Here is a 26,632-nt window from a genome sequence, read left to right on the forward strand (position 1 = left end):
AGGTCACAGCAGACAGCCTGGGACATTTTACCTAGCTGGTTTTATAATGCTTATTGTTGCTGCCTCTCCTTTCGTTTTGTTGTTTATTTAACTATTAAAGTAAAGTTTAATGATGCCTAATGACATTAGAAGTCCTGGAATATACCACACATGGTCAACTATATGCTTTTGTGGTTTGGAAATGTGCAACATGAACATAACTCAAACTTCAAAAAACTATGAAATCACACAAGGGTGAGTAGATGATTACAGGATTTTCGTTTTGGGTTTACCGTTCCTTTAAGATTGTAAACAGGGTTACGCTTGATATTCTGTGCTCAGCTAAAACGCAATATAATTTCCAAGTCTCTTTTTTATATGATTGAATACGATTGGTTTCACTTGTTTTCAATTATTTTTCAGGGAAGCGTTCTGGTTTGGTGCCAAGCGTGAAAATTTTGACTTTCCTATGCAAGACTTGCAAGTGATTAGAGTTTAGAGGAAGTCATGTTGAATAAGCCAGAAGAACAGGAAGAATTTGTATGCATGCGTATGTGCAAGAAAAGGGAAACAGAACAAGTGCAAAAATCACACAAACGCCAAAGCTTGTTACAATTGAGAGAGAGAGACTGGGATATTAATACACAAACCTTTTTAATGGCATTCAAAATTCTGCCAAAAGACTAATGAAAGATGGACAAAGTGGGACTGAAATAGAAGCCCGACAGAAAAAAGGGGGCTGCTATGCGAACAGGCTGTGCCAGATCTCAGATTACACCCTGAACTCATGAAGCAAACTCAATCAATACCCTTCCTTTTGTCATTTTAAAAAGGCACGGCCATGCAAAAACCTGGCTCGAATTAAAGCGGAAATGCCCACGCTGATACATGCGCAGATAGTGTCGAGCCAGCGGGGGATTTGGATGCGAGACAGCCGCTGCTCAAAGACTACAAATACGCAGCTTCATAAAGAGAGATGACCCCAAAACGGTGAACTGCAAACATCAAACGACATCATTTGCACAGAACCAAACACAAAAGAGCAACATCTGTGTGTGGAGAGAGAGAGAGAGAGAGAGAGAGAGAGAGAGAGAGAGAGAGAGAGAGAGAGAGAGAGAGAGAGAGAGAGAGAGAGAGAGAGAGAGAGAGAGAGAGAGAGAGAGAGAGAGAGAGAGAGAGAAAAATCACAAGGGATGGGAGCTCACCTGGATCCATTTGTCTGGCACGGCCATGGTCAGACGATAATCAAAGCCCAGTCCTCCCTCTTCAATGGACCTGCACAGACCTGGCATCCCTGATACATCCTACACAAAAATCCACAAGGAAAGGTGTGAGGAACTGTGAAAATGCGCATTCCCTGCTGGAAAAATACAAATTAACCTGTCTCTTGGTACAGGACAACAGGTTTCTAGTTGATCCAAGCTGGTCATTAGTCAATGGAATCTAACAATAGTAAGAGACGAAAATTCAAAAATGTCCTTTTTATATATAATTTAAAATGCTATTTACCATTATAAAAAAGAAAAAAGAAAAAAGAGGACGCATACTTATTCAGTCGCGTCTGTTTCTGTAGTCACGGGGCAGTTTATCACATTTAAAGAATGATAATTTCTACATATTTTCCAACATAAATACAACCTGATTAGGTTTAGCACTCTCCCCACTAACAGTCCCAATACAGTTATATTTTCAGTAATTCAGCGAGGAAGCTCCTGAAAACAAGAGTTGCTTTATTATATATTTACGGAGCTAAATATGGATATCAGACAGTCCGGTGTGAGACGCACTGACAGATAAAATAAACACATGATTGTGATAGCCTATATAATATGCCTGATTTTTTCAAGCCGATGGTAAAAATTGTTCTTGCAAATAGTCTTTTGCATTGCATATAAATATTTATGCCTTATGCAGTGATCAGATCACATTCGCCTTTGTTCGTAACCATTCCTCAAGCTCGAGCTGGCCCTAGGGCCCCAAGGCATTCGGCAGGCAAAAAAACCTGGCCGTTGGCCCCGACGATTTTTAAGAAAACATTTGCTTTTCACTACTCCCAAAGTGTATGAATGCAGATTTTTTTGTATTGAACATTATAGGAGCAACAGATTTAGTGTGAAAATAGATCATTAAAGTGTTTTATTTTGTTTAAAAATCATATTTTTACAGGGGGTAAAAGGCACACCAGCATGGGGCAAGTATTGATACAAATACTTCAGCTAAAATAATATGTTTTAATACAAAACAATCATTTTAGCAAAGTTTATACTATTTTCTGTTTATTTTTATAAACATAAATATAAAAACATTTTATAAAAAAAAGATATTTTAAAATAAAAATATATTCTAAAAATACATTAACAAAATATTTTAAAAAGTACAGATTCTGAAAGCACTGAAGGAGATCCTATAATCATTTTAAATATTTTTACAGTAACAATAAATTATGTTTTATCATACAATGATTAATATCATAATTTTAAATAAGATTGTTTCATTATAAATACAGAGATTACCTCTAAGGTGGACACACTACTTAATATATAATATTTACCATCTGAATATAACCATTTCATTTATTAAATTGTGTGTTCACACACAACTTAATATATGATATTTACCATCTGAATATAACCATGTCATTTCGACAAATAGAAAAGTTAGCCAGATATGTATCATGATGTTAAGTATTTTGCCTTTGGCCTCAGGGGCACTTTTTCCCCCGAATACCATATTTTTACATATTCTTCCATTATTGAGAAACTGTGCCGTTGTTGAAAATACTGATCGGTCACAAAATCAACATTAATTTGACCGATCTTCATTTATTATCAAATCTACAACATTAAAAAAACCCCACATCAAATATTAGATCAACCTAGCGCAGATTGTTCTCCGCAATAGCATCAAAGAGCAGCCCAATTTCCACATGCAATCTTTTGTGCCATCTAGCGGTTTAGAGGAAAATCAAATCAAAGAAGCATTTTACCCCCGTGCGCCTTTAGCCCCGTTGTACCCTACTGTAAAAGCATCATAAAAGTGGTCCATACAATTTGTGTACTTTTCATGAAATTTGGTGCAAAAAACAGATTAAAATGTAAGTTGCTGCATACTGTAAATCTTCCGGCCAGCTAGATAACTGAATTAGTGAGTTGCCTGGTGCACTTTTTTGGGCTTCAAATTTTGTGCTGCCACTCACTGCCTTTATAAAGCCTGAATTAGCCAGGACATTTTTAATATAACTGATTGTATTCGTCTGAAAGAATAATTTCACATATACCTAGGATGGCTTGAGGGTGAGTAAATCATGGGGTGATTTTCATTTTTGGGTGAACTATCCCTTTAAGTGTCTATTGGTTGGACCATAAGATTAAAAAAAACTAATGATTTTTTCTGTTTTGGGACTGACTAAATGCATGGAAAAATATTGCCCGGTTTGCAGCAACCCTTGAGATAAAGATTCTGTCCAGGGATACAGCTGTACTCTTTTCCTTCCCCATTCGTTCAGTACTTTTGATTAATCACATTGGAAAATGGGCAAATTAAAGCAATTTGAAAAATGCCTGCTTTTATTACAACCTGCCTGTGGGTCATATGAGACTGTTGAAGAAGAGAGCAAGAGAGACCGAGGTACAGAGCCGTACAGTGCCTGCCCCCCAAAAAACCTCTCTTGTTCTTTTCTTGAATCTTTTGGCCTTAATCACCCAATTATCATCCCGATCCATTAGCCACAGCGTTCAGCTCCCACCTCTCAGGAGCTCAGCTTTAAATAAATGCACCGGCACAGAGCAGGTGAATAGAAAAGAATGAAATGAAATTTCCACTCTGAAGCAAGAAAAAAGGTAATGGGAGCTGTAATTTGTGGGAAAGAAGTACGAGCAGGAAAAATTATACCTCTTGTAAAAAAATAGAAATGTACTGTAGTGCAGGTAGGCTCTCACCTCTGCTATAGTGATGCATTGTGGGTAGAGCATGTGCAAAATGTGATTGGCCAGCATCAGATAGACGACCGCGTTTTCATCCACATGCATTCCGAAGTATTCGCAGTAGTTCCCAGAAAATGATGTGCCTGGACAAAAAAGGAGCATTTGACTGTAATTCAGAGAAAAATTCCAGTGGATCATTTCACTGTGATTTTAACAGAGCGGTCAAGGTCTCTCATAATTTATGATAATCTAAGAGGGCCTTTCAAATCCATTCATGCAGTTTCTACTTTTCCTCCGGTATTAGTGATTTAGAGATTTACTAATATGCATAGTAAGCATGCCTCTGCCAAACTCTACATGAATCTGAAATCACAGATTTTACATTTCATCCAGACTTACTAATTCAGAGACGTAGAGGCACAAAAAAAAAAAAAAAAACATTACGTGGACAATGACATTTTTTTTTTAATCAAATGAATCAGTATGTATGTGTTGTTTTTCAGTAGAAACTAAGGGCCAGATTTACTAAACAGGGCAAATTAGTGTGAGTGCGCAATTCCAAAATATCACTGATGGAGTTGGAAAGATTTGTGTGCGATCTACTGATGACATGTCAATTAAAGAACACAGACACAGCCTGACCATTTCCATAATGACCAACGCAATCCACCAGGGGCAGCGGAAATTAGCGTCTCGTTTAAGACACTTTATGCTCTCCTCCCATAAATTTAGCATCTGAAAGAAAAACTCCTATGATTGTATATGCAATAAGGTCAGCAACAAAAATAAGCTTCTCCACACCTTTTCAGCATGGATTTATTACTGCCTTGTGTCTTTAGCAAATCCTTACATTAGTTTTTAATGCCAAAAGAGGGTTTGCACTGATGCAAGCTGTTAGTAAATCTAGCCCTCAATGTCTTTATAACAGAATAAATGTAGACCTTTGTTTGAGAATCAAGCAAATTGTTTTTAGAGGATAGGCTGTATCCGTAGTTTATTTTTCTTAGCCTGTTGGAAAATAGCTTTTTAATTATTATTTTCAGTATCATTTTTTTTGTTTTGTTTAGTTTTTGTTTAAGTAATAGGCTAGTTTTGAGGATCTCTCCTGAACGTTGGGTTTTGCCGGGCATGCCGCACTGGAGACATGGAAGTAAACGCCCACAGCTAGGATTGGATAAGATTTGCATATTTAATGAGCTTAAGCTCTCCTCAGATCACATGAGGGAGGGATTGTTTTGAAAACGGCAACAGGAATGATTCTCTCGACCACAGGGCTCATAAACATCTTTATGATATTGCAACCCGATCACACATAAATGCGTATAAATAGTACGAGTGTGCAATGTCGTGGAATGTATACGCCAAAACTCATTTTGGCGTGCATATGATACACTGTTTTTCGCGTGCTTATGATACGCACTTTTTGGCGTATATATGACACGCTCTTGGGTAGGTTTAGGGTGGTGGGGTGAGGGGTTCGTATGTATAATACGCCATTAAGTGCGTGTCATATGCACGCGAAAAACAGCATGCCATAGACACGCCAAAATGAGTTTTGGCATATACATTCCACGACATTGCACACTTGTACTATTTATACGCATTTTTGTGAGAATAGCCTGGATATTGATATATGATAAACTTTATTTGTTTATTTCTCAATTCATCACCCCTTTAAGGATAGTCACCAAACACCTTTTTTCAAAGTGATACTCCTCCATCCACCAGCGCAGGTTGGAGAGGAGGAACCGCACAACCTCCCAGCTATGGGAAAGAGAGAAAGACATTTTCCCTACAGCATCAACAGAAAATCGACCCCTCTCTGATGAAATAAGAATCCAAAAATCAATCAACTAGAACACACTCTGATGCATATAAATTCAAAGAGAAAAAAAATATTGTAATATCCATTCTTCTGCCATACAAATGATCTTCTTTTGAGGGATTTTCTCATAAAATATTTATATGTGCAATTAACTGTAATATTTGTGAACGTTGTTTAACTTGTCTGAGTAATTGGCATTTCATGTAATCATTTCATTTAATTTTCAATTGACTGACAGCTCTAAAACACACGAGTAATGGATTCCTTTTCTCTGATTAAATAGTAGCTGCAACACAAGGTTGGTTGATTCGGCCCAGAAAGACAGATGGAGTGAGAAAGATAGAAACAGGCAGCAGGAGCAGCAGGTTGGGTGGCTGGTGGTGGTGTGATTCCCTGAGGAGAACGATGAACAGTGTGTGAACGAGGAAGACTGAAACCATTCTTTCATGAGAAATGGCACTCTGAGAACAACCTCCTGCTCTCCATCGATTGCTCTTACCTGCTTTCCTTCACCCTTTTCAAATGTCTTTTTACCAAGAGGAGTGTTTCTTTAGTAATAATAACTAAAACAGGGGTTTTCAAATATCTGGATGCTAAGGACCACAAAATATGATGATCTCATTGCAAGAGTTTTATGCATTTCATATCTACGTGAGACCCAATTATACTGTGTGAGAAAAATATTATGCATTGTATTAACATGTTGTCCCCTAAATTAAATAATTGGCTTTTAAATTGTTGCTGTACTAAAGCCACATTTTTAAGACTGTTGTGGTTGTCAATAGAAACACGTAATTGTAATTTATCCAACAGTGATACTCTTTACAGAATTCTTAAAAAAGTAATAATATAATAATCATAATAATAAACGTTTTAAATTTAACAGCCTCAAAGTTCATTTTGTAATATGTGTTTTCTCTCAGTTTTTCTTTAGGTCCCCCATCACTCCCTTGCTGACCCCTAGGGGTCCCCAAAGCCCAATTTGAAAACTTCAACCCGAGAAAACACCCTAACAACTGTGCAGAAACTTTGCACAGAGAGGTACTGCTCATATTTTCTTCAGAAAACATCAAATTCATACATAGAAATCCCTTCAAAGATAAAGTAAGCTGGATGTATTCCCCCGCTGATACACACTGTGAAACCATCACAGTGTAAATAAGCCCTGATATTTTGAACTTTTTGGATGAAGCCCCCACACGGTCTCTCATCCTCTCTCAATCCTATATTCCTGCAATTAAACTGTGTACCGAGTTTTCAACAGTGGGCCTATGAAGTCATCCCAAAGTAAATCTAACTTTCTAGTTGTCCCCCGTCTCGTGTGCATTCAAACATGTGATTAGGCAGAACAGCAGGGATTCAGTTCGAACAACGTTATGCTTTTAATTCTTTGATTTTAACAGTGTCGTCAAATCATTCACCGCAGGAAAGGACTCGCCGCAGGAGAGTGCAATTTATTGAAAAAAAGTTAAGAACCTCTATCATATACCATAGTGTTAACAGAAGTACTCGTCACTACTTTTTAAAACCTGCTGACCACATTCACATCACGTCTGCATATATATATATATATACACAACCACAGCTCTATGATGTATTCAGTCCATACTTACAGAAGTGCTTGAAGTCATAATCGTGTGCTTGCATGCTTGTATGAATACATACGAGAGCGTCCACTGAAAAATATGGCTGCAGGTCTTGGCAAGAGAGTCATCGGGGTGGTTAAAGTGGGTTTTGCCTTGGCTTTGTGGGAACCAAGATAAATTATGATAAAAGAACAGCATTTATCTGAAATATAAAGCTTTTCCAACCTTATAAATGTCGATACTGTCACTTGATCACTTTAATGCATCCTTGTTGAATAAATGTATTAAGTTCTTTCCTAAAAAAATACAATAAAAACTCATTATTACCAACCTAAAACTTTGGAATGGTAGTACAATGTTACAATAAGCTTTCTATTTCAGATAAATACTTTCTTTTGAACTTTCTCATCAAAGAATAATAAAAATAAATTAAAAAAACGCTTCAGAATCAGTTGAAAAAAACAACAACAATCAGTTGTTTTACACAACTGATTTCAACATTGATAATAATCATAAATATTTCTTGAGTAGCAAATCATCATAGTTATTTCTGAAGGATCATTTCATTTTACATTGAAGACTGGAGTAGTAATTCTCAAAATTCAGCTTTGCATCACAGGAATACATGACATTTTAAAATATATTCAAATGGAAAACAGTTATTTTACATGTTAATAATATTTCACAATATTACTTTTTTGTATTTTTAATAACAGAAATGCAGCCCTGGCGAGCAGAAGAGACTTCTTTAAAAACATTTTTTTTAAATCTTACTGTTTTAAAACTTTTGACTTATAGCGTATCTCTTTTGCACGGACCCAGGAGCCCACAGCTATGGGCCTAAAGAACTATAGCTCTTACAATCAAAAGTCAAACAATCCAGGAATAAACAATATCATAAATTTAAGATGAGAAAATCTGCAGAGGCCTTATCAAGGTCGCTGCCTAGAGTAAAGCTTCAGCAACTTTTTGTAAAAACAAACATTTGTACACTGCACTGCACGAAGTGAATAAAATAGCAGCATGTTAATAATACTTTTGATATGTTATGTGTGATAGTATTTCAGTAATTTTTATTTATTTAAGATTGTTGGATGCAATTTCAAGATTCAAATATTTCGCAAATATCAAGCTTTAGTCACATTAGTCTTTAAAAATGAACTTCCACTGATGTTAGTTGAACTCAAATAATCCTTGTTCACATTACTTAAAAAAGTCCTGCAACTACATGAACTTAAATTTAAAAAAAAGTTGTTTCTACTAAAAATGCGTATTGACAGCTTTAAGTGTTTGATTGGTCAACATAACATTGCTTAATGGATCTGTTGTTCCCAGCATGCTTTGCAAGAGACTGCATTAGGAGAGCAAATTTAGGAATTAAAGGGCTCTTTTATGTCTTTCAGGAAAGGGTAAGATGTTGTTAGTTTATGTTAATGTTTAATGTTCAGTTATGTTGGACATTTAAAGGAGTTTCTGTAATTTTGTGGTTACCATTATGCGGAAGATTGGGTCCTGTGTTTAGGCTGTGGCACTCATACACATATTGAATGGATGGAGCTCCTGCCCTAAATTAAATTGAGATTGTCCAATGAGTTATTTTTGCATTTTGTTACTAAAAATTGTTATTTAATAGTTTTCCACTTACACTTAGTAGAGCAAATGTGTAAAATAAGGTAAATTAACCTAACAAACTTTTATAAATGTAACATAACATTATTATGTAACTGACAAATTCAAATGTTTGTATTTACTCAAAGAAATGTTGTCATCTTTACTTGAATTTCTTTTGTTCATATAACTAAATAGTTTTTTTTTTGTAAAAAAAATACTCAGTATAGTTGTGTGGAACCACTTGATGCTGCTTTTTAAGTAAATTGAAGTCATTTTTTGAGTGTACATAAATGTAAATCAAGAGAATGATTCATCAACATGTAAGGTGATTATTATTATTATTATTATACAAAAGGGTGCTGTTTTGTATGTCCCATTAATTAACGCAGCAACTGCCACATGTGACAGCAATGCTATTTTATGTCACCAAAGAAAATATCACATATATGCACATAACTTGTGTGCATACTTGGTACATACGCACAGAGAGGGAATGTCGTTCTAAAAAAAACCCCAACACTTTACAATACACAAATCGCACAGTACTTGTGTACAGATCATTTATCACAATGATCTACAGATGCCCTGATGGTTAGTGAAAAAAAGGACACTGAAATTAAGCCATAACACCCATACTGAATATTTGTAACCCTGGAGCACAAAACCAGTCACAAGTAACACGGGATATATGTGTGGCAACAGCAAACAATACATTGTGAGGGTCAAAAATGTTTTTTTCTTTTATGCCAAAAATCATTAGGATATTGAGTAACAATCATGTTCCATGAAGATATTTTGTAAATTTCCTACCATGAATATATCAAATATAGTGATATGCATTGCTAAGGACTTCATTTGGACAACTTTAAAGGAAATTTTCTCAGTACTTCCTGATTTTCAAATAGAACTATCTTGCTACATCTTTTCCTATCCTAACAAACCACACATCAATGGAACGCTTTTTTATTCAGCTTTCCGATTGTGCATAAATCTCAGTTTCAAAAAATTGACCCTATGACGTGGTCCAGGGTCACATTTGTTCAAAAGTTCACGAAAGAGATATCCCAATATATCGTTACTGTGAATTCTTTTGGCCACGATAACCATGTAGTGAAAAATCTGATATCGTGACAGCCCTTATTTACATAAAACTCACATATAAACCTACAAACATGCACCGAAATCCAGAAACATCTTTTGCAGTGCATCTTTGAATACATGAATGGTCATAACAACAATTCAATCTCCGCAAATGCACTCTCTGTTGCCACATCCTCCCCTTTCACACACACGCACGCTCTTTCAGTGCAGAGATAGAGTCTTGCCGCACACTGATAAAAAGCCATGCATATTATCCCGATATGAAGCTTTCATAAACAGAGGCAGATTGCATTTGTGCATCTGTGGAATCTAACGGGAAGCTGCACTGATATGATAAGGTTACAGAACCCACAAACCTGCCTCCACCCTCACCATAAACAGATTAGGACCATCACCTCAAACTGACAAGAATGAGAGAGAGAATAGGTGGGAAGCACAATAAGATTCCCACAGAGGCCAAATGGAGATGAGTGATGAATGGCTGCGATAGTCGAAACCCCCTCAATCCTTCAACTTCAGACAATTTCCAAACAAATCAGCCCTTTCAACCTCAAGCACTTCAGTAAAGTAGGGCATTGTTGATGTGTCATGACATCAAACCATTTAATACGATTTTCTTATTGAAATCTTTAATGCATATGAGTTTGTGCTGTAGGACAGAGGTGAGAGTGCAGGGCCGGACCCCTGGGAGCCCATAGGGTTTATCATTGGACAGCAGTGGCAGCGGTCAGAAGGGCGACTGACCAGGACTTGAACTAGCAGATCAGACAAACATCAATTGCTTTTCATGTTCACAATAGACATGTAATACACGGTTAAACACTTCATTCTGACAGTGAAACTGTAAGAGCAGCCTCATTCTGCTCTTATGAATGACACACTTTGTAAGAGGATGTTTTAGCAACGAAACGCTCCTCACAATAAATCATTTTGTGCAAAACTGACATGAATTATACGTCTTTCTAAAAAAAAAAAAAATGACATTAGCATATAAAAACAAATCAATGTTGCTTTAAATGTGCACATTTATTGATTTATAGATGTTGTTTACTGAACCTTTCCCATAAAATACATGGACATTCCATGACTGGACTTATCTGTGATTGCTAATACACAATGATCATAATGCCATTTATATTATACAACAGAGGTCGGATATTGAAGCTCGAGATCTTTCAAATGATGTATATATTGTCAAAATATGCATTTTAAAATGGGTCATTCCTGTTATGCAGTACGTTTTCAAAAACAGATTAAATGTGACAGAATACACTGTTACAAAAAAATCCAGTTCAAATAAATGCTGTTCTTTTGAACTTCCTATTTAAAGAACCCTAGTTAAAAATATCAAGTAGCACACCTGTTTTCAATGCTGATAATAAGATGAAATGAATGAATACTCGAGTAATGATGCTGAAAATTCATCTTTGAACCACAGAAATTAATTACATTTAAAAATCAATAAATTTCTATTTTATTAGACTTTCAAATGTAACGTATTTCTGAGGAAGAATAAAAAAGGAAGTATACAAAAGAATAAACCTTGTATCCTCCATCATGATTCCCATTTATTCACACACACACACACACACACACACACACACACACACACACACACACACACACACACACACACACACAAAACACTTCTATCCAACAAGCTCGTAATCACGATTTTAGAATTATGAAATTTATGATACACTGTAAAAAAAACTTACAGTCTGACATTTTTAAGTACTATTTACTTGGATGTTTAAGTTATTTACAACTTAATTGATGCTAAACTCTTTTAATTGATACTAGACTTAAAAAAATAGTTGCATATTGTATAACTTATTAAAAAAAGTTTAACATTTCTTAAAGGTCCACTGAAATCAAAATTTAAGTTTTTTAGCTTTTAGTATGACTGTGTTAGCCTTAAAGTAATGAATAAGCTGGGATGTTCCAAAACTATGACAAAATTTGCATTTAGGAGATATAAGCATTCAAAATTTACAGTCTCCCACTTCCATTGAAACGAATCTCAGATTTTGGTGACATCATCGCAGACTTCACTTTCTCATCAAATCTTCTGTCCAATCAAAATGCTCTCTAGAATCTAAAGCCCGCCCCCTACACTGTCGAAGCTGCGGCTGAAATCGATCAGTTGTTAACACACATTTACTAATTTCTACTTGGTGAAAGGCACATAGCAGCCGCGCACACACCCCAACGGCTCAGGTCTAAATTTAGACTACAGACACAAGAGCGCAGCGCGGATCATATATGCGCGAGTCCGCGCACACAATAAACATATCGACCCATTTGAATTCTGCACAGAATGCTGCATTTCAAAGCGATATGGAGGAGATTATGATGGTAAACAGTGTTAGAGGAAACTGACTTTACCAAACAGAGAAAGGTCCGCTCTTGCGCTCTAGTCAAACGGTATGTTAAAGAATATATTATTGGCTGTCGGTATATTATTGGCTGTTTCAAAAAAGGGGGGGAGCTGCTAACAGCTGGATCCGTTTCAGGGGAAATTACGTCAACACATTGAATAATGCGGCGCGTTTCAAGGCACTTCAGTGGACCTTTAACTTATTTCGACGAGTTAAAATAATGTAAAAACACGTCATAACTTATTGAACATTTTTTACAGTGTAGAATGTGAAGATAGCAAATACACAGGATAACAAAGCAAACTAGAAAACAGGCGTAGACAGCCAAGACAAGAGCAGGGAAATGGGGAACAAAGGAACCCGGAAAGAACAGGAAAACAAGGTGAAAAACTACATTTTAAAAACTTGGTTGCCTTAAAATTTTGAGTTCATTGAGAAAAAAAAGAAGAAGAAAAGAATCGACCACCTTTATTCTAATATTTTTTAAAATATTTTTTATTTTTAAAAGTGTATTGGGTAATTGTGCGTGTTTTATTTGTGATGATGCAGCCAAATTGTGCTATTTTCATGATGTATCAAAAAATGTTATGTGGTTCAGAAACAATCATATTTTGAGTTTCTATTTATTAAACTAATTACCTTCATTGTATCGACTCAATTTTTTTATTTCAATAAACTCAATTTTGAGGCAACCAGGTTACGTACTTTTTTAAGTTAAACCAACGTTTATTTATTTTTTACAGTGTAGAAGTCAATTGAAACAGAACAACATATTCTTGTCCAAGGTAAATCTGTCACTTACGAATTAATGCTTTACTTTAGCTCTTTATTTTCATCCTTTTTTCCTTCCATTGTGTATATAATACACAACAACAAAAACATTCATATTTTAAAAACAGCAGAATTCGAAAAAGTACAGTACTGCACACGAATGACACAAATTCAAACATCTTAAACCAAACAAACATTTAATCAAATGTTCCCCTGTCAAAGTGAGACAGAAAGAGCTCCCGGGTGCTATAAGTTAAAATGATTTCATCATATTCAGATCCATAATATCTGAAGCTGCAGAAGTTTCTTTCAGCTCTCTGCGTGTTTATTCTTTGAGAGCTACCCCGCTCTCAATCTTTCAGTCAATTCCCAAGGTTAAACACTGGCAGGTTTGCTGAACTCTCATCTGCAGATAAGCCATAATTGTGTTCTTTTGTATGGCGTCCAAATGAATAGATCAACTCGACATGTTTATGGATTCTGTTCCTGAAGGTCATGATTAATTAATGTTGGGTTTTCTTGTTTCTTAGTTTTCTATTTGTTTTCAAATACTTGCAAAAGCATTAAACATTGGCTTGTGAGTTGTATATGCAGTTGCAGGATTTTCTGAACTGTACAACATAACTTGCAAAAACATCAAACAATAAAACAACAAAAGTACAAAATAAAGAAAACATCAAAACAAGCCTAAGAGTAAAATCTTCAAACCTAGTCTCTCTATAAACCAAATCAATCAAAACCCCCCAAAATGAATGATGTGGCCTGGAGAAAGATGCTCATAAAGAGGACAGTCTGGGAATTTCATGTGTGGTGAAATGTTAAAAGATCTGCTCTTTTGTCTTCATTTAAGTTCACAGAGATGCTCATATTTATCTACGGCAACAAAAGGTAAGATTTTATCCTTGCAGCTATATGGGTGTTAAGTTATACCATGGCCACAGTTTCAAAACTCACGAAATATTTCCATGATACCATTCCTGCGGTACAATTCGTTTTTTATGTCTTGTCAAAAACGAAAAGTGCAGGAATCTCTCAGGTTGTGTGCCAGTGTAGAGAGTAACATGACCCCTCCCCCTCCGGTTGGTGTGAGCAGTCAGTCATCTGTGTGTAGGATGGCCAAAGGAGGGGAACACTTCAAAAAAGACTAAGGGGGATAACTGTATGATGACTGAAATAGCGAAATGGCCTTAAAGGGATAGTTCACCCAGAAATGAAAAATGACCCCGAGATCTACTCATCCTCAAGCAATTCTAGATGTATATGACATTCTTCTTTCTGACGAATACAATCAGAGTTATATTAAAAAAAATGGCCTGGCTAATCCAAGGTTTATAGCATTCATGATTCGGATCGCATGTCAAACTGCTGAAATCATGTGACATTGGTCATCTGAATCATGAATCAATACGCTGATTTATAACCGTTCTAAACATTGTTTTGAATTCGGCTCATCACTATACAAGTCATTATTTAGTTTTTTTGTGCACAAAAACTATTCTCGTCGCTTCATAAAATGATCGTAGAGCCACTGTAGTGGGATGGACTTCGTAACGACGTCTTTAGTGCCTTTATGGGTCTTGAGAGAGGAAATGACATTGGTGTCACTGATCTGAGCCATCGGATTTCAACAAAAATATCTTCATTTGTGTTCCGAGGATGAACGGAGGTCTTACGAGTGTCGAACGACATGAGGGTAAGTAATTAATGAGAGACTATTCATTTTTGGGTGAACTAACCCTTTAATGTTTGTGTTTTTCTTTCTTGGAAATACATCTGAAAAAATGGTTTGTTTTCTATTCAGGGTCTACACTTTTATGTTAATAATACACCCGCAACAATAGATGGCAACAAATAAGCGTAAAACAAATGTGCTAAGAAAAACGGTTCCTGCGTCTCAATTCGCATACTATCCATACTAAATAGTACTCGAAATAAGAATTAGTATGTCCCAAAAAAAGCTGCAAAGAGTATTCCAAAGATACCCGGATGGTCTACCATTTCCGGTCAGAATTCGAAGCGCGGATCGATGCGTACTTAAACAGCTGATATTGCCCACAACCCATTGCGAGTTGGACGAGGATTCGATTAGAACTACAAATGCGGATAAAAAAGCAATAAAAAAACTACAAACATGACGGATGTGCTTGACAGTGAAGTTGAAAGGTTTAGATAAAGGTTTGAGTGATCAATTATCAGTATTTAACCTGACAAAAAGATTTTTATTCAATGATATCCACATCATAAATCATCTGCAGCAGCATTGTGAACTTTTGTAATGATACGTTTGGCCATTAAAATTCATCATTATATTTAAACTGCAAACAAATGAGGAGAGTCTCTGCATTAAAGACCCACACATGGCAAATCAACGTGCTACTACATTTCTCTCCGATACGGTAGGGAATTAAACTTATTGTGGAGGATTTTAACTGTGACGAATCTGATAATGAATGACGGGACAGATAAACGGTGACGGCATGCTCGTAACCAAGCGACAGCGTCCGTTATAGATGACGAAGTAGGATGCTTGCATGCTTTTCTGCTACACACTCAAAAGTATGTACTTTTTCTTCACAAAAAGAGTACATACTTTTAGGACCTAGTGTAAGTAGGCGAACTGAGATGCAGCAGGTGTGTCAGAGTGTAAAGTTAGAAGACTTAAAAACTTTAACAGTCAAATAAAAGCTTAAGCTTTTGCAATAAAAAAAAATGTAATTAAGGAAAGTCATGTTTGCATGCCTCGCTGACCAAGCTTCAGTTGTACGCTTTTTAAACCGTAAGACTGTACCCAGATTTCAAAACTACAGTAAGATTTCCCTTCTACTGTTAATGACATTTTGGTAGGTTACATGTTTTCACTATGAGATGGATAGCCTAATTTTTAAATAATTCAGATGGGCTACATGTTATTTTTATGGTATGCCAAAGAGTGTTTATTTTTCAAATGTGATTGTACATTTTACCGGTATTTACCATACTTTCAATACAAAAATATGTAAGCATTTTCTTTATTAAAAAATAAATTCATTGTAAACTACCAAACCAATATTTGGACCTCTTTTTTCCAGAAGCAAAAACAAGGGTTCGTCTTATAATCAAGGTCATCTCATATTCGGAACAATGCCGTACTAAATAAACTACACAATGATACATTATCTAAAACCTTTATTTAATGGACGGATTGCTTCTGACAGCACCGCACGAGCTCGTACTGCCATTTGCGGGACACTATTAGCATGTTCGCCATGGTTCAAAGCACCAAATGTGAGTAAAAATCAGCTGGTGTCAAGTGGTGTCATCCAGTTGCCTGGTAACTTTATGAATTTTGACAATGCATGGATGTGAGAAGGTTTTGTGTCTTAGTGTGATCTTCAAATCTCAATGGTTGGAATGCTTAGAAAAATATATAGTCTTCACTGACTATTATATTATAGAAAATAATAGTCTTCAATCTTCTTATAGTCTATAGTGCTGAGCTGCAGGTTTAGGCTCACATAAATGACTACATTTGTTTTGTTTTATATAATTTAAATTTAATTAAGAATAACTAAATTCTTCATATAAGAATTCGGCACTAAGAATGTTTGAGTGAGACATCACATTTTCAGGCTCTTTATTTTGCTTTACAATAATTAAGAAGCACAATTCTGTCTAGAAACATCCCTTTTTTAAAGCAATAACTATGTAAAAAAGTACATACTGTATATGACATTGACCAATGTAATATAAAGTGACGATTGAAGTACAATTATGTTTCATATAAATGACAACATATTAAACTAATTATTAATATTTAAAAAAACTTATTCATTTTCAACTGAGACAAGCTCAAAAGTTTAATTTTTTTCAGTAATTAACTGCTTTTGCTTTTTCTCAATTAGCAGTGTATTTTAATTACATTTTACCTTCATTTATGTAGATAAATATTTAAATGCTATGGTTTATTACTACTCTATGTTTTATAAATCAGTGTTTTCTGGTTTAAATATCTGTTTTTGTTGTAAATGAACTTGCAAGTTTAATATTGTTCCACTAATTAAGATGCTCATTATTTTTGTGCCAGACAATGCAGTTAGAATCATTTGGTAATTATCTTGTGTATCTGATTTTTTTTTTTTTTTTTTTTAAAGCTTGATAGTTGAACTACTATAAATAATGAGTAGCTCGGCTAGTTTCAAATTAGCTTCCACAACACTGCTGTCTTGTGCCTTGAGTTAAATTGCGGGCTGCACAACAAACACTCGCTGTGCGCCAAGAAAATCCTTCATCAACAACATACACAAAATGCTTCAATCCAATTCCTTGAAAATAAAATGCCTGTCCTCAACTATTAGAAAAGGCAAACATGCTGTAAGCTGGCCGAAAGACGGGCAGCTCAGTAAAGAGTGCGAGGAAACTGTTTATGCTGTATATGTGCAGAGACTAATGACCAGACTGATTTCAGAAAGAGAGAAATACACACTGGCAGCCTGTCTCCTCACCGCCTTTCTGCCAAACACTAAATGCAGGAAAGACTGAAGGCTGAATTTGGGCTCATTATGTTTCCGTTTCAAAAAAAGATTCTTCTGCGCACAAACAACCTGACTTCTCTGCCATCTGTTGCTGTGGGAGACTGGAAGAGTCACTCTCTATTCCCAGCACAGTAAATGCAAGTTGCAAAAAAGGCCGCTGATTAAAAACAGGCTGCGCTAACGTGGACAATCAATAGCAAGAAGACCAGTCAAGGTCAAAAGTGTCCTCATTTACAGACAGTGAACGGAGCAAACGGACACAGCAAAAGAGAATGTTTAGCAGATTTCTGTGTAGAGAAAAAAATCTCAGTGAAATTAGTCAAAAAAATGTTTGCTGGTGAAGGATACTTTTTTTATTTTACATTAAAATTACTATTAAATTATTTAAATTAAAACAGCCTACAGTTGACATGCAAGTAAAAAGTAATGCCATTTGAAATAAAACAGTTGATAAAAATGAGGAGGCAAAAAAAACAAAAAAACATACCAGAGTAAAATAGGCTAATATACACTGATCAGGCTTAGTATTATGGTCCCCCTTTTGCTGCCTGACCCATCAAGGCAGGGATTCAACTACACCCTTAAAGGTGTGCTGAGGTATCTGGCACCAATATGTTAGCAGCAGATCCTTTAAGTCCCGTAAGTCGTGAGGTGGGGTCCCCATGGAACGGACTTGTTTGTTCAGCACATCCCACAGACGCCCGATTGGTTTGAGATCTAGGGACTTTCTAGGTCAACACCTCAAACGCATTGTTGCCTTAGCCATTCATGAACCTGACGGTTCACCGCTGTCCCTTCCTTGAAACACTTTTGATAGATACTGACCACTGCAGAAGGGGAACACCCCACAAGAGCTGCAGTTTTGGAGATGCTCTGACCCAGTCGTCTAGCAATCACAATTTGGCCCAAACTCGCTGAACTCCTTACACATGCTTTCCTGCTTCCCTTCTAACACATCAACTTTGAGGACAAAATGTTTACTTGCTGCCTAATATACAAACCCGATTACCAAAAAGTTTAGACACTGTACAAATATAAAAGGAATGCAATAATTTACAAATCTCATAAACTTATATTTTATTCACAACAGAATATACATAACATATCAAATGTTGAAAGTGAGACATTCTGAAATGCCAAATATAGGCTCATTTTGGATTTCATGAGAGTTACACATTCCAAAAAAGTTGGGACAGGTAGCAATAAGAGGCCGGAAAAGTTAAATGTACATACAGGGAACAGTTGGAGAACCAATTTGCAACTTATTAGGTCAATTGGCAACATGATTGGGTATAATAAGACCCTCTCAGAGTGGCAGTGTCTCTCAGAAGTCAAGATGGGCAGAGGATCACCAATTCCCCAATGCTGCAGCGAAAAATTGTGGAGCAATATCAGAAATTAGTTTCTTAGAGAAAAATTGCAAAGAGTTTGAAGTTATCATCATCTACATTGCATAATATCCAAAGATTCAGAGAATCTAGAACAATCTCTGATTCTGGAAAACCATACTAGATGCCTGTGATCTTTGGGCCCTTACGACATGCACCCCATACAAGAATGCTACTGTAATGGAAATCACAACATGGGCTCAGGAATACTTCTAGAAAACATTATCGGTGAACGCAATCCACCATGCCATTCACAAAGAGAACAAGGACAACCCAAGATGTTATCAGCGCTCAGTTCAGAAGCCTGAATCTCTGATGGTATGATGTCGCATGAGTGCATGTAGGATGGGTAGCTTACAAATTTGGAAAGACACCATCAATGCTGAAAGGTATATCCAAGTTCCAGAACAACATATGCTCTCATAAAGACTTTGTCTCTTTCAGGGAAGACCTTCCATTTTCCAACATGACAATGACAGACCACATACTGCATCAATGACAACATCATGGTTGTGTAAGAGAAGGATCCGGCACTGAAATGGCCAGCCTGCAGTCCAGATCTTTCAGCCTGTATTAGACAAGAATGGGACAACATTCCTATTCCAAAATTTGAGCAACTTGCCTCCTCAGACCCAGACGTTTGCAGACTGCTATAAAGAAGAGGGGATGCCACACAGTGGTAAACATGGGCTTGTCCCAACTTTTTTGAGATGTGTTGATGCCATGTTGTATTCTTAATAAAATACTGAAATTTGAAACTTCTACATCATTGCATTCTGTTTTTATTCACAATTTGTACAGTGTCCCCACTTTTTTGGAATCGGGTTTGTATATCTCACCCACTAACAGTGCCATGATGAAGAGATAATCAGTGTTATTCACTTCACCTGTCAGTGGTCATAATATTATGCCTGATCGGTGTATATTTATACACTACCATTGAAAAGAGTTAGGTTAAAAGATTGTTATTTGTTTTTGAAAGTAATATCTTCCAAGCATCCATTTATTTGATCAAAAATACAGTAAAAACTAATATAAACTGTAAATGTTTTCTATTTTAATTTAAAATAATTGATTCCTGTCATGGCAAAACTCCAGTCTTCAGTGGCACACAATCCTTCAGAAATCATTCTAATATGAGGATTTGATGCTCAATAATAAAATAAAATAAAAATATTATTATTATTGTTGTTGCTGTTTAAAACAGTTAATATTAAACAGTGCTACTTAATATTTAAGTGGATATCGTGATACATTTTTTCTTTGATTAATAGAAACTAATAGAAAGTTATAGATAAAAAGAATGTTCAAATCGTGCCCTTGCTGACCTCTAATGCAGTTAATATTGTTTATTTATATAAGGATTATACTAAAAAATATATGTTTCTGTTTTCAGATCTCAAAGATAGACAAATAATTTATGCAAATTAATTCTGCCTATCATTTAGCAAAAGTGATAGAGAGTTATGGGGTGGCAAACCTTGCACCCATTACATTAGATTATTGACCAGGGTATGAAGGTGACATCATAAATCAACACTTTTCTATGAGTCATGCACACAAGCCCTGGGTCAGACCTGAAGGCTTAAAATAGCACCACAACTTTAATTGCAAATTGCAAATGAGGGCCGGGGTGAAAGGTCTTGAAATGGCTTTAATACACTGCTCTGATTTTCTGAAATTCACCACAAGGACACATAGGAATACTATAGGAAGACATGTTCTGACTCTACATTTCATCTTTCTGTGCATTTATCTTTTGGCCTCCTGACCTGTTTCTCCGTGTTTATCCATCCATTTTTCTTTGTAAATGTTTTGTTCACCCAGATGTAAGGGTGGGTGGTACGACCAGACTTTCTTACCACGGTAATTACAATATAGTTATTTTCACTGGAAATTCAAAGTTAAATATTTTAAAAATCCTTGCAAGATGGCTTTTAAGATAATCTACTGAATTACATAATTTAAAAATATTTTCATGTGAAGTTCAATAATAAATGGTGTTAATTATGTTAAGTGCAATAAGATAATTAAGGCATTACAACATTGTAATGTACAGTATGAACATTGTTCATTTTGAAATTTATATTGAGATTTGCTGAATATTACACAGTATCCAACAGTAAATAAATATATATATTTTTTTAATAGTTTACACGTTTAGCTGTATACGTGAACATTTTGTATCGCATCAGCGTTGTGGACTTGAAAAATAGAGCAACAATCCCTGCTATTATAAAGCTTGGAAGAGCCAGGACTTTTATAATATAACTGATTTTATTCATTTGAAAGAAGAATGTAATATACACCTAGGATCACTTGAGAGTAAATCATGGGCTAATTTCCTTTTTGGGTGAACTATCCCTTTAAAGACTAGAAGGTGATAAACTACAGGCACTGGGCCTTCATTTACTATATTTGCATTATTGTAAGGTTAGGTTTAGGGTTGGGGTAGGTGTAGGCATTAATAAAACGCAATCTGGTAAGAAGCAAATATATTTTTGGTTATTTTATCGTGAGATTTTGTCCCAAACCCTACCATTGCTATACCCAAGAGGGTAATCTAGCACTCGGAAAGCGTTCCACCCATAGGGGCGGCCATTGCTAACCAAGCCATCACCTGCTGTCAGCATCCCATTGACTCCCATTCATTTTTGAGTCACTTTGGCAGTGAATAACTACATCTGAGGAGTTTAAAGACTCCATTTGTCCATTGTTTATTTCTAAAGAAACACGACAATGCATAAAAGGCTACGTTACCTTGTATCTTACACTATCGCCCCGCAGAAGCTGTTTTTGTAAAAATAGGCTAACGATTGCGTCATAACCGATGCGACTGTCGCACAGTTGAGAAATTACCGTATAGACAGGAGGAGACGCTCAGAAGCAATCTTTTACTGTCTATGAGGCAGTCGGGGGGACGTGGAAAAATAAAGTCTGATAAAGTCAAGGGGGAAGAATGGAGAGAAGCCGATAGTGAGCCAAAAGCAACGGGAGAAAATATTTAAACAATGTGATTCAGATTTCGCTTTCCACAATTACTAGAAGACCTACAACTGTTAGACAGGTTGCTCACGTCACATCTCCGTCGTCAAGCTCAGTCTGAGCCTGCGCAGTTCACTCAGCCATCAGGAAGTGAGTGCTCCTTTACTGACCTCACTTTCCGCAATTGAAGTCAATGGGACAGCCCTGTCCATTTCTTTTACTGTCTATGGCTATACCCCATCTAGCGACAACTCTTCTCTGTTTTTAGTGTATTTCTGTGGCAGAATTCCAGCACCACACACTGGCCTGGCATGTATACTACATTGTTTTGAGTCGGTTTCAGTGCTCTTTTGTTTATGCAGATATTTTTTTAACGAGGAAAAAAAGATTGGCTAGGAAAAGCTCTAGCTTCGTGTGGACATGGCCTAAGTTTTATTGCCAGTTAGATAATAGCACAATATGTAGAAGTGCAAGAAATTCCGATTAGTTTCAATTAGATGTGCATTAAACATAGTACTGAGGTCTTTTAAATTGATAAGTGTTCCTTTTTGAATGGTTTATTACTGTTGCTAATGTATAAAGGTTTATTTTTTTTATTGAAAAACTAAATTATTCCAATAAAGCACCGTTGAATTCTCCTTAATTGAACTCAATCAAATTAAGCTGAACGGAACCTAATCAAATTAATTATAAAGTCCTACTCAAAAGAGAAGAAAGCAAACCTGCCTCAGGAATCATAAAAAAAAAACACAAATCCTCATGAGTGTTACTCTGAGCTTTGATATCCCACATGTCGTGTTATGATGACCTGCGGAGCATTAGGCAGCTCTCTAAGAGTAAACCATACAATCCCTTTAATTAGTTGTGGATCTCAGCCTGGCCTGCGAGCCGTCGTTGATTGTTTTGGTGTCAACGTTGGCTGGGAGATTTGATAGGACTCAGTGGAGAGGCTCAATTAATCCGACTGTCAGCTCAGAGAGCAGCCAATCAGCACCCAGACAACAATGTAACACTTCAACAGGCCACTAACAAAGGGAAAAAAAGAAGACAGTTGATAAAGGCAAGGGATTAAAAGACACAAACACATGTCCACATGGACACACACTCAAAACTTGTCGGCCATCTTACACCAGGAGAAAGAACGGCAGAGTGGAGGAACATATTTCTGTTATAAAATGACCATTTATAAATGTTAGCCAATGTTTTGTTTTTCATGATTTATTTGCTACTTGATCATTACCTTAAATGAATCAGGGGTACATTTCTTGTGTAGTGTTGTAAATTTTTCATAAAACAAAGAAAGTGTTGTTGTTAAACAAAGATAGTAAACGGTTTGTGAAAAAGTATAGCATCTGTTTTATGTTATTAGCAACGGAAAGGCAATACTTTTATACAGCAAATACGCATGTATATCGTTAAAACAAATCTCTGTATATCCAATAAACACTTCATTTCACAATCCTTTCAGATTTCATTAAATCCAGCCATGAGATCTTCTGCTCTATATTCAGTTGACCACCATGTAATAATAATGTAATTTATACAGTGCTGTATATAATATGATAGCAGAATTAAGTTGCCATCTAAAGTATAATCATGTTTATTTTTTATAATTGATTTTCATATTTCAAATGTATTAAATATTAATTAAAATAATTATAAATAATCTATATCATATAACGGCTTTACATCGGCCTGCTTTACTATGGCTGCTTCACGAGCATTTCATATAGAAAAATGATCGTCATTTCATAAACACACAGAAACTCAAAAGGTCAAAAGTTTGGTTTAATTTAATGAAGAAATTGTGACAGAAATATATCACTGTTGTATACTAAAATTTTGCTACATCTCAATGTAGTAATAACACCAATAATAATCATGATAATTTGGTAATTTTGTTTTAATTTATTAAAGAGCCCCTTAGTGTAAAAGTCTACATTACTAGTGATTGTAATTTGATTGTCAGATAATTAAAATACACAACACAGTTTTTGTTTATATAATAAATTATTGTTTTTATGAATTCAATTAATTAGACATTTGCTTATACTTGACTTATTTCATAGGGCTCTAAACATGTAATTTTTGTTAAACTTTTCATAAATTATTGTTAATTTTTTCCATTGATTAGACATACTTTTTGATTGCTAGAGTCCACAAAAAAATTAACAGAAAAAAATTGAATCCAAAAATATTTATTTTTGAAAAAAGGGCCCTAAAATTACTACATTATAAATGATTAACTTGTTTGCATGTGAAACATGTAATTATTACCTTTAATCTGTTTTCACTGGTGTACTTTGAAGGGAATCTTTCGGCACCTTATGGTCTGATCCAATTCTGATTCTAGGAATCGTGATCAATTTTTTTTTATTTTTTATTATTATTATTAATGAGTTTACCAACTTTGAATATAGTTAGCATGTGCATTTTAATTATATTACTTGTTACATAAATCATTTTAAAATATTTACAAATTAATAAAACAAAACAAAGTTGTTAAGAATTATAACTAAGCTTCAAATCATACAAGCAATTATAAAGTATAAAAGGGAACAAAGAAAGGCATTACAAGCAATAAACAAAAAGTGCTTTCAGCATCTCCAGAGTGCTTTACAAATTTGGAGCAAACAGAATGTTTCAAATACACACAAGTGCTATCGAGCATACGCAGAAAAGAAGCTAAGGTCAGTTTTCAGAATCAGGCGTGCCGGGCGAGAGAGAGGCGAGGGGGAGGGGGAGGGAGGGGAAGAGAAAGAAAGAAAGAAAGAAAGAATCTTTTTTCTCCCACCCCTAATTAGTCATCAATCAAAAAAGCATGAAAAAGCTTAAAAGGCATTTACATTTAAAGGCATTCTGTGTGCGAGTCTACATGTGTGTAAAGCAGTGGTTCTCAAACCTGTGTGTGTGTGTGTGTGTGTGTGTGTGGGGGGGGGGGGCAGGTTTGGGAACAACTGGTGTAAAGGATGAGGAGAGAGGGAAAAAGCCAGAGACGAAGCAGAATAGGTGAATCTTATCTCAGCTTGTGTGTAAATCTCAGGCATCACGGCGGCCCCTTGTTCTACATCTCTCTCTACCCCTTAAAAAGTTCAATTTTCAGCCTGACTGGAAACACAAGCCCTGTCAGACAAGGCAATCTGTTCACCTGTTAGAGTACAAAGCACCTCCCAAATACGGCTTTATTTCTCACATCAATAATTGATTAGGGACCAAACCTTGGCACGCCGCCCTTGATGAGAGATAAGGTCTGTCTCCTAAGTGGAGGTTTGCAGCGCTAGTGCGGAGAGCGACTGGGTGACAGAGCCGGCGCTTCCCTCCTGTGAGTCTCCCTGGGTGTTGACGACATTGAGTAAAAGCCCTCAGTGTGATAAGTGAAGCCCCTGTGGGGCAGAGCAGAGTCGATGAGCTCCTACGGAGTCTTAGCTCACAGCCGGGACTGCTCTGTCATACTGCTAACACCTTCTGCCATCTCAGAGAATCAATAAGCTTCAGAGAAGAGTGACTCAGGGTCTCAGTCCCAAACATTAGGGAGCTGCCTACCTCTAATGCTGCATTCTATTCAAATTAGATTTATTTTTAAGAAAATAAAACACACCAGCGGGCGGCAGTGGCTCAGTGGTTCATGTAGGTTGTCTACAAACCAGAAGGTTGGTGGTTCAATCCCCGGTTCCACTTGACCAAGTGTCGAAGTGTCCATGAGCAAGACACCTAACCCCAGCTGCTCCCGACGAGCTGGATGGCGCCTTACATGGCTGACATCGCCGTCGGTGTATGAATGGGTGAATGTGAGGCAAAAATGTAAAGCGCTTTGGATAAAAGCGCTATATAAATGCAGTCCATTTCCATTTTACACCAATGAGGTTAAGTTTGCACAATCCATGATTTTTACAATTGTTTGCAGAGGGTAAAATATCATAAATGCTAATTTTGGTTAGCATTTTTTTAAACACCATTGTTCAGAACAAGTATACACTACATTGCCAAAATACTTGGGAGACCCTTTAATTGAATGCAGGTGTTCCAATAACTTCCATGGCCACAGGTGTAAAATGTATAATCAAGCACCTAGGCATGCAGATGCTTCTACAAACATTTGTGAAAGAATGACTCGCTCTCAGGAGCTCAGTGAATTCAAGCGGTATACTGTGATAAGTTGCCACCTGAGCAATAAGTCCATTCATGAAATTTCCTTACTACTAAATATTCTGCGCTCAGCTGCTAGTGGTATTATAACAAAGTTGAAAAACATATCGGGGTCAGCACATACAGAGGTGCAGAGTGCGCAGAAGTCGCCAACTTTCTGCAGAGTCAATAGCTTTCAAGCTTTGTGTGGCCTTCAGATTAGCTTAAGAAAAGAGCGTAGAGAGCTTCATGGAATGGGTTTCTATGGCTGAGCAGATGACGAATCATGCTTCTCTGTCTGGCAGTCCAATGGACAAGTCTGGGTTTGGCGTTTGCTAGGAGGACGGTACTTGCCTGACTGAATTGTGCCAAGGGTTTATTTTTCAGGGTTTGGGCATTGCCCCAAGTTCCAGTGAAAGGAACCCTTAATGCCTCAGCATACCAAG

At 36.3% G+C, this 26,632-nt stretch overlaps 1 protein-coding gene across 1 annotated transcript in view; it reads right to left on the reverse strand.

Annotated features, from left to right (window-relative positions):
* Positions 1 to 26,632, reverse strand: part of gbe1a (glucan (1,4-alpha-), branching enzyme 1a) — a 195,728-nt gene that overhangs the window by 66,996 nt on the left and 102,100 nt on the right. The window contains exons 8-10 of the mRNA XM_067434224.1: positions 5,596 to 5,666; positions 3,918 to 4,045; positions 1,185 to 1,283 (exon numbers count right to left, since the gene is read on the reverse strand). Coding sequence (XP_067290325.1) covers positions 1,185 to 1,283; positions 3,918 to 4,045; positions 5,596 to 5,666 — 298 coding nt within the window. The remainder of the gene's footprint in view (positions 1 to 1,184; positions 1,284 to 3,917; positions 4,046 to 5,595; positions 5,667 to 26,632) is intronic.

This window comes from Pseudorasbora parva, chromosome 23 (genome assembly GCF_024679245.1).
Source record: "Pseudorasbora parva isolate DD20220531a chromosome 23, ASM2467924v1, whole genome shotgun sequence".
In the NCBI taxonomy this organism is placed as follows: domain Eukaryota; kingdom Metazoa; phylum Chordata; class Actinopteri; order Cypriniformes; family Gobionidae; genus Pseudorasbora; species Pseudorasbora parva.